The 9436-nt window shown below is 43.2% G+C and overlaps 1 protein-coding gene across 1 annotated transcript; it reads left to right on the top strand.

The window, feature by feature from the left end:
• The first annotated feature begins 834 nt into the window (after nucleotides 1-834).
• dact2 (dishevelled-binding antagonist of beta-catenin 2) lies at nucleotides 835-5389 on the top strand. The gene is made up of 4 exons (XM_019882238.1): nucleotides 835-1264; nucleotides 2287-2419; nucleotides 2517-2807; nucleotides 3117-5389. Exons 1-4 carry the CDS (start codon nucleotides 992-994, stop codon nucleotides 4979-4981), a joined length of 2562 nt encoding a protein of 853 aa, XP_019737797.1. The 5' UTR covers nucleotides 835-991; the 3' UTR covers nucleotides 4982-5389.
• Nucleotides 5390-9436: the final 4047 nt, after the last annotated feature.

Here is a 9436-nt window from a genome sequence, read left to right as displayed (position 1 = left end):
CTGTTTCATTGGCGTCAATGTGATAGCTTCAACTTCCAGCACAGACAGACGAGTGCTAATTAAAGTGCTACTTTAGTGAGAGGATTTATATTTATACCTCACACATTTCTTATCATACACGACCCTGTCGACCCTCAAGAAAAGTATGCCCTTCTATACCACAAGAGGACGCAGTTGTCTACGAGTTTTCACAAAGGTTTGCATGATCCAAATTTGTTTTCTCTCTGCTGACAAGACAGCTAAAAAAGATCCCCATGTAAAACGTCAATTAAAGCCATTCCCTACCAGTGCGCCATGAGAGAGCAACCATCCGATTTCAATTAATTGCTCCGAAATTATTCACTCACTACAAATAGTGTATCCATGCCAGCGACCGACGCATACTGCTAGAAAAATAGTGAAGGAAGAAACAATTAAATTGTGTTCCACTAGATGGCAGAAGGTACATCATAAAGTGTGTATGAACTTTTGCGACATCTTTTTTGGTGGTCTACGTGATATTTTGTCTTTTCTATTTTAAAATGCAACGGATAGATAGATAGATAGATAGATAGATAGATAGATAGATAGATAGATAGATGTGTGTGCAAAGTGGGAAGTGTCATATTATTGATCGGAATATCGGCAGAATAAAGGAGATGATGTAGAATGAAAAATGGAAATAGCTCAATAACACTTAATGGCGTACTATTTGCATCTGGGTGCGTGGCCTGGCAGCTCCGCGGAACACTTGAAAAGGAAAATTAAAACCAGATGTTGAATGGGGCCCGGGGGCCAGCCAATAGGAAGCGAGGCCATTTGGTCTGTGGGGGGAGCTTCAATACCTCCTGTGAGCTCGGGAGTATCCCCATCAGGTAGGTTAAAAACCAAGAAAGTCAACAGCAGCAGTGAAGAGTAAGACGTAGACCAAACAAGTCATTGCCCTTCCGTCGTAGAGACTTTTTCTTTATTGTATGAAGTGTCTGGATATGCATGGTGTCTACCCTTCAGCATGCTGAGCGCTAAGGGTTCATGCGTGGGAATGATAAACGCCGCCGTGGGAATGGACCGCAGCAGGGTAGGAGAGAGGCTCCAGGCCGCCTTGGCCGGGTTGCAAGAGCTCCATCTGCTTCGGGACAGACAGGGCGACATGGTAAACTGGGCGCTCAATGTGGACCGGGAAGAACCGGTCAGTCGCATGCACGCCGGTCTGGTGGACGCCAAGAAGATGGGGGCCGAGGAGCAGCGGTTGGAAGCGACCCTCGCAGCTCTGAAGCAACAGCTGGTAGGAACTTGCTTACATGCAGTCACAAAAGGGATTAGTTATGAGAGATGTCCGACACGTTGATGCAATCTGATGAGTTTATTTTAAGATAATTGAAACATTCACCCCTTAGAATCTAAAAACTTTAGTATCGATTTATCAGTCAGCTGATTCGCATACCTTGGTTTATTAGGAAACTTTCAAGCACTCAGCTGGAGGTAGGAAGCAGGACTGGAGTCATAAATCAGGTTCATTGCTGTAGCAAAGTATTGTGTATGTGGTGTAGACTGCAGGGGGTGGGGGCGTCAGTCGCAATCGTTAACCACTAATGCCAGGAAATACAAAGCAATAAAATGTGGGAATGGTGTGTTCTTTCATTTGTTAAGAGTGACAGTCAGTGCTGCCCCTGAGTGTTTGTGACAACTGGCAAAGCAAGGTCCTAGCCCTGACAAGTTTTGCCATGTGTGCTGCTGTTATACTCATTTTCAGGAAGAGCAGGGACTATCATGCATGCCGAAGTAATAATGATTTGCTGTGTTATACTTGTGATGAATGAGGGTTGAACCTCAAAAATTATCTTCATAGCCCATCTTAAATTACAGAAGACATCTACTGAAATCGGAAAATAAACGTATGAGCAATATAATCAACCTGATTTAAAAGTATATTATTTTCTTCCTCGTTAACAACTGTAACAGTGAATGCCATGCCTTGCCTGCAAAGTAAACACTCCTGCATCCCAGCCCCCAATCTTTACTCCTCTAAGCAGTTTACACAATGGACAGCCTTTACTGTGGGGGAGAAATGAGTTACCCACCGCTGCTTTTCCATGCTCCCCCATGTCCTGCTGGGGTTAATCATCAGCCACAGCTGAGTAGCGCCTCTTTTTCTAAGGACTGTACAGTAGTTGTCTTTGTGTGTTTCTGGCTTTTTTAAAAATACCCAAATATAAATGAACACTGACCATGCTTGCCTTTGTGTCTTAGCTGTAGTGATGAACATATGTAAATGGGTTTGTCTTAAAGAATATGTTTTTCTTACAGTCTCGTCTTCAGAAACAGGACGTAGGACTGAAGACTCACCTGCAGCAGCTTGACCAACAAATAAGTGAGCTGAAGCTGGATGTGAGCAAGGCCTCCAATGAGCAACTGGAGAGTGACAGCAGACCAAGTTCAGGTGTGTGCACTCACATTACCCCACAGGACTCTCAACATTTAAGAGGAGAGCATAGAGTAAATTCAGTTTTGCTATTAAGTAATTGCTCTCTCCCCAGGTTTCTACGAGCTCAGTGATGGTGGCTCTTGCTCCTTGTCAAACTCCTGTACTTCTGTGTACAGTGAGTGTCTGTCATCCTCACAGACAAGTCTTCTTCTCCCTTCCACAAGTGCAGTTAATTCTCAAGTTAGCCCACCATTACAACCTGACATGTACCGTCGTCGTTCAGCCGATGAAGGTGCAACCCACTCCAACCCTACCCGGGCAACAGGCCTTCATCTGGGAAGCAGGAGGATCAGAGCAAACTCGACTGTCACTGAACTTGGACGGCCAAGACCCGTGTCAACAGGTAGGCGCTCCTTAAGCACTCGTTCTGTTCTATGATGCCGCATTAAAAACACATAGTCAAATGACCTGAAACTCACATAGTACAACATGAGGTACTCATGCTTTATTGAATGAGATCGAATAATAATGGGCCTTTTTGAGATGAAAATTCTCATTTTGTTTACTGGCAGATGTATTAATCAAACTCTTGTCTATATGTACACTTTTGACTAGTAATGTAGTTTAAATGCTGTCTATATATGAACTCACACATAGTTTCATATGTCATATGAAATGTTAATTCTTGTTTTATGCTTGCTGTGTTTCCCAGGTGACCTAGACAAGATGATAACTCAAGCACTGAGCTATAAACCAGTGGATGCTAAGAAACCACCGATGTGCCCAATTCCCAAGATTCCTGCAACGGACCCTAAATTCCAGAGCAATTTGATATCCCGAAATGGAATTGAATGGTATCAGTACCCAAGCCCCTTGCATGCTGTCGCCCTGCAAAGTCCTATCTTTTTCCATGGTGGGGAATCAGCTATGGCTGGAAATGCCGACAGGCCTCCAGCGAGTGATTCTGACACGCTCCAGAGTACTGAAATGGGCTATGATACCAAGACCCTAGGTTACATTGACAAGCTCCTCCAGGGCAGCTCCAACAAATCCCACATTCAAATGGCACCCGAGGCTATGCAGACACACGGCACCTATCAAAGGAAACCACCTGAAGTCGTAACTGTGTTTCCTCAGAAACATGTATCTCTTCCTCAACCTCCCCCAACTCAAGCCACAGACATCATACTGCTAGATAACGAAGAGAAGAGACACTGCATAACGCATTCCTGTCAAGTAACAACTGATAACGCAGGCCACCAACAGCCTGCGAGACCTCAGGAGGTTTCCTATGGGCATTCCTATCCTGCTGTAATGAGGGAGTACAGCTCTGATGAGGTCACTGCTTCATCCCTGAGCAAGACAGACAAAACGCATGTTGGTTTTGTACCTAGAGGCCACACAGAAAACGCATGTGGAAATTGCCTAAAAACAAGTTACATAGAGAAGAAGGCTCACAGACCAGTAATGTCTCACAGTTCAAGCGCAGAGGAGAGTCAAATCGTCGAGGTGCAAAATGACCACACTGGCTCCCCCCAGTTTGTCCATGCCAAATTCGTTCCTGCTGGAACTCAGAGGGTCAAGGTGAGACAAGCTGATCGTAAAACCAAAGCCGTGAAATTCAGACGAAGGACCAGTGAGAGACCTCGAGCTTTGAGGCAACAGCACCTCTGCTCATCTGCCGAACGAACGAGAGAATCCAACGGGTGCAAGGGCGATCCAAGAAGACCAGGAAAGGGGAAGATCATCCATAAATACCCCTGCTCTCCAACTGAGGAGCACAAGCAAGGTTCAGGCTCAGACTCAAGCCAGTGTGGCCCTGGAATAATCTACACCCACAAGGTCCATCCAAAGACACACCCTGCCCCAGCTGCTACCAAGTGCAGCAAAAGCCGCAGATTGCAATGCGAGGAGTATGAGCAGACTGCGGAGCAGAGGAAGAAGAGGCAAGCGGCTGCCAAGTGGTTATATGATGGGGAGAAGTTCCAAGCTTTGTCTGCTCAACGTCAGAGGTCAAAAGAAGTCTTTGCACAAGCACCAGGGAGTATGCATTTACACCGCAATATGAGTGCCAAGTCAGGGCAGTGGATAGGACCTCATCATCGCTTCATGTCTTCCATGTCATCAAACTCATTCAATACCAAACTCAATGCCAAATACCCTCCAGCACCCTATCATATGTCCAACCACTACCCACCTCGATGCGAGTCCGAGTACTCAGCTGAGTGCATGTCACTGTTTCACTCCACCATTGCCGCAAGCAGCGACGGGGAGATGAGCGATAACACCACCAATCGCTTTGGGGATAGTGAATCCAGCCAGAGTTTCCAATCCTTTTCTGATTCTGACAGCAGTCTGTCCATGGAGGAGGGAGACCATCTGGATAGCCTTGAGGAGGAGGGTGACCTGGTATGGGCCCAAGAAACAACTGCAGTGGGGCCCACTGCAGCTGGAAAGACCCTGCAGCAACTCCCACGACCAGAGCCCTCAGCTTGCCGCATCAAAGCTTCACGAGCTCTGAAAAAGAAGATTCGCCGCTTTCAGCCTGCCTCACTGAAGGTCATGACCCTGGTGTAATACAGTTACCTGAGGCAACATATTTGTCACTGAGGAAAAAACAAAGAACTGTGTGAACTTTATCAGAAAGATCTCACCTCTTGCAGCACCCTTCTTTTTTCAGTGCACTGATTGTTTTTCATTGTGTTTTCATTGAAAAAAAAAAACGTGTGTGTGTGTGTGTGTGTTGTAATTTTTTTGTTGTAAAAGCATGCTTGTATAACACATTTATACATTTATTTGTAAATATATGTTATTATAATTCATTTCTCAATGCATGTGTCATAATTGTCATGTTGAAGATTTCATGATAGTCATAAAAATGTGTACATTGACAAATAAATCCGACATTATTTCAAGCAAATATTGATTTTCTCTGACTAACAATCAATGTTTCTTATAATAAACTATCAATTGATGAATATTGAATCAGCTTGCATTGGCCTTTAAATACACCCTTTACTTTTACCGTTAATATCTACAATCACAGGTGACTATGGGTTTGATTGAGACTGCTTTTGCAGCTGACTATCATGCATTTGAAAACTAAACGTCTTGATCCTAACAAACATCCTGCTGAGGCTAACCAATTTAGCACAGATATCTGGAACCGCTCCTTATCTGGTTTCCTGATTCAGACCATCTGCTGGCTTAATAAATCACAGATTCAACATTCGACCCAGACAGTCATGCTTAATTAGTGGGGTGAAATAGCACTCAGATATTCAAATGAAAGTAAACACATTTGCTAAAACTAACAATCACCACACATGAATGGACATTGCAATGACAGTAAGTGAGTTACAGCTAAAATGTCCGAGTTTGGGCTTATACTTTTAAAAGAATTAGTGGACATAGGCTGGCGGAGGAATGAGAAATGATAGCTTTGTTGTTGCTGAGCTATGAAAAGGAGATTAGACGGTTGACAATGTCAGTGGGATCACATAATGCTTTCAAAATGAATTGAAATTCTTCTACAGATTTAGCAAGCAAGTGATTTTGTCTAATGTGAAATTGTCTAATAACCAACCTTTCAGGTAACAGCTATGTCTCCTGTGGTCACATGTAAGAACATTTTCTCCCATCAAACACCTTTTCTGACCTGAATTTTTGAAGGAGATTATAGGAATGCCATACTCAGTGTTTCATCAAATTTACTTTGTGTTCCCTGCAGCTATAATCACTACAGAGGCTAGTGTTTAATTCTCTTTCAGCCTGAGCTTGTCTCATTCTCCTTTAATTAAGAAACATTTTCTCTCTAAGAAGAAAAGAAAAACTTCTTAGAGTCAAAGTGCACACTGAAGGGCAACTCTTCCTTTTACCCATCACAAGATGTGGGTCCAAAGTGCAAAGGCCTCAATTCACATCAAAGTTAATGTTTTAAATTCTACCAATTGCTGCAACTGAATCAACTACTTGGGGTTTGTATGCCCTCTGTCCTCTCCATGAGGGTGACAGCGAGACCTTGGTGGGATTAGAGCTGCTGTTTTCAAGCAGGCTCAGAGGAAGCTGGACTTAACTTTGATGTTGGGTGAAGCAGGACCATGTCAGTTTGACCTTGTGTGCTTGCTGGCTGACCTTTGCAGCTGTAGCGCTGGCTCATCTCCAAGGATATCTACAAAAGGGGCGTCAGGGGGCCTTTTCATACCCTTGCGGTTTCTAGGATCTTCTTTTCATCATGTTCAGCAGATCTGTTTTACTTTCCCTTTTTTGTCACTGGTCTACAGCTGATGAAACTACATTCTGCTGTTAAGAGGAAATACAAGTGCATAGAAATACGTTTACTGGAGCAACATACAGTATAATTCAGGCTTACAACGGTCTGGGAGTGAAAACACCCAGGTCTTAAATATACAGATGTGTATACATAGAGATTAAATATTTAAGGACACAATTATCTGAATATTAGAGGACTTGAAGTTAATCGTAGATGTATTTTGTATTGAAGGTATTAGCCTCTTTCCAAAATACTCCCCATGGATGCCTGTCAAGACATAACGAAGGACTCCAGATGTCGTTCGGGATCTCATTCCACAGACTATCGTTCAGCCGCTCTGACTCTGACATCAAATGCAAGAACACACATGTGCAGATGTCAGTTCTCATCAATATCATACACTTTTGTGCTGACACCACAAAGACTGGTGGGAATATCACAGCTACTTGCCAAAGTAAATACAGAACGAATCACGCCTCTATAAATAGGTAAAAGTGTCATTAAAAGTGCTCTTAGTACTGGGACAGATGATCACTTAAGTCATCAGAACGCATGTCACTGAGCTGCTTTGGACAGTGATCTTATTACAAGTTACACAGGAGGTCACTGAGCTTCGACTCTTGCTGTTAGCACAACAGTCAAAGCATATTTCCATTGTCTAAAATGTGTCCAACAAAGCAAACGATCAAAAATATCAATTGTTTACTGCCACACCACTTTTAACAAATTTGTGACAATGTGACAACTGTGAATCAAGAACAACATTGCAAACAAACGACAAAAGACCATAGAGAGGACTAAGAACAACAAAGGGTGTGCCGCAGACAGGTGCTAATTAAACTTTGACTGGGTTCACTTGAGTCACAGATGGAGGAGGGGTTCTCCCCTTACGTGAGGATCAGATCAGGTAAACCCGAATCCTAATTTATACCCGCCCTTCCCAGTCAGTCTCCAGGCTCTCTTTGCTCCCTCTCGTCACCATTTGTCTTTGATTCCATTGGAGCCATTTATATTTAGTGTACCTTTGAATTATTGCAAGAATGTTTTCAAGAATTGAACATCGTCTGTGCTTATTTTGCAGTAACTGTTTCTGGTTTGTGAAGATTTCTCCTGTTGTCTTAAACTATCTGGACTGGGTGTTATTGAGTTACGTGAAAAGCGATGTGACTTTCTTGATGGTAAAACCTGGGACAGGGGGAGGTGGGCCTTTTTATAGATGTCGATTCTGGGAGGAGCTCTGAAACTCATGAATACCCAGCCTTCCACTGGCAGCGACAAGGATATCATGCTTTGTGGAGAATCATCTTGCATAAAGTATTTCATTTAAACTTTTAAGTCTGCTAATGTACAAAGTATATAACTAAGTACCAGTATGGCATACTGTATACTGTATACTAGTATGCTAGGTAAGTCTTACTGAGCAAAAAAAATCATATCTTTTATACACCTCTTGAGCTTAGTATTGTATTTAGGTCTGCATTTATTATATTTCAGATTTCTAGATAATGAAATGATTAAGATACACTTGACTTTTTGCACACCTTCCTTATTGGGAATGGGTTTTATCGTATCTTTTGTCCCCGAGATGACTGTATGTATGAATGGTGCTGGACTGGAATGTCCAATCTCATGAATGTCAATTGTCTGCAGCCAGAGTTAAGGAGAAGGCTTCTCTGGTTGTGTAAACGTGCACAATGGAGATAGAGACCAGAGATTTGAAGACATTGAAAGTGAACAGGGCAAAGACTGAGACATGTGCAGCCATGAAGGCCAAAGCAAATGGTGAACAAGCCAAAAGACTTTCATGCTGTCCTACTCATGCAAAGGCATAGCAGGCCCTTCCTTTACCACCACCTGCTCCTCTTTAAGTACATCCTGTCATTTAATAGCTAATCCCTTCATTCACTCCACAGTGTTTGCTTACCATTGTTTCAACTCCCTTCAAGCTGTGGTCAAGGGGTGGTTCAAAAGTTCGCAATCTATGGAGAGCACGCACTCACGGCGACAGAGGGCAACGTGAGTGCAGATGCCCCTGCCAAGCAATTGTCCACAAGAGAAAATCCCTGCACATGTATGCAAAGCAGTGTTTGGTTCTAACCTTTGCAGCCAAGCCAGGGAACTATTGGTGCTACAATTATGCATGATACAAATTATACAAGATGTTATCCAGTAATCTTACAAAAACATTCATAAACCTGTTGAAGGTACATTTGCCTTAAAGTCTATCTGATGCAACAGTTCGAGCTTGAGTAGGCAAAAATAACCGCTCCATTCTCCCAGAATCAGTGGGACTACACAGTGCGTACAGGTTATGCGCTCATCAAGGGAACTAGTTGGTGTATCTGTTAACTGCATGGTGCTTCCTCCATTATCAGACTCAGTTTCTCTGTGAGGATGTCCTGACTGTTTTATGAGCAGGATGTCCTGTGTCACTTCAGAGGATTGCCTCTCTTTTGTTAGGCCTGAGGGCTCTAAACCACGGGTGTCCAAACTTTTTCGTTTGAGGGCCGCATGCAGAAAAATGGAAGGATGAAAGGGCCACTTTGAAATTCTTTAACTTTTTGAAACGGGCTAAAGTCACTGAAGAGCGCAGTTTTATATTGTTTGTACAGTCTAGTTAATTTCATCAGCGGTCTGTTAAAAGTGTTAAGGCAAATAGTTGAGGATATTTCCAAGTTTTTGGGGTGGCCAACAGCCCTTTATCTCACAGCTTAGATCCAGCTCTGCACTTAACGACATCTCCACATTCAGAACCAAAA

This window comes from Hippocampus comes, unplaced genomic scaffold (assembly GCF_001891065.2).
Source record: "Hippocampus comes isolate QL1 unplaced genomic scaffold, H_comes_QL1_v1.1 scaffold36, whole genome shotgun sequence".
Lineage (NCBI taxonomy): Eukaryota > Metazoa > Chordata > Actinopteri > Syngnathiformes > Syngnathidae > Hippocampus > Hippocampus comes.
The sequence above is the reverse complement of the archived record's forward strand: the minus strand, read 5'-3'. Positions and strand labels throughout refer to the sequence as shown.

What these genes read in the sequence shown, in the direction of transcription:
- dact2 (XM_019882238.1), top strand. Translation starts at nt 992, where the DNA reads ATGCTGAGCGCTAAGGGTTCATGCGTGGGAATGATAAACGCCGCCGTG. An exon ending in CAGCTCTGAAGCAACAGCTG is followed by an intron (nt 1,265 to 2,286) that starts GTAGGAACTTGC and finishes TTTTTCTTACAG; the next exon opens with TCTCGTCTTCAGAAACAGGA. An exon ending in TGACAGCAGACCAAGTTCAG is followed by an intron (nt 2,420 to 2,516) that starts GTGTGTGCACTC and finishes CTCTCTCCCCAG; the next exon opens with GTTTCTACGAGCTCAGTGAT.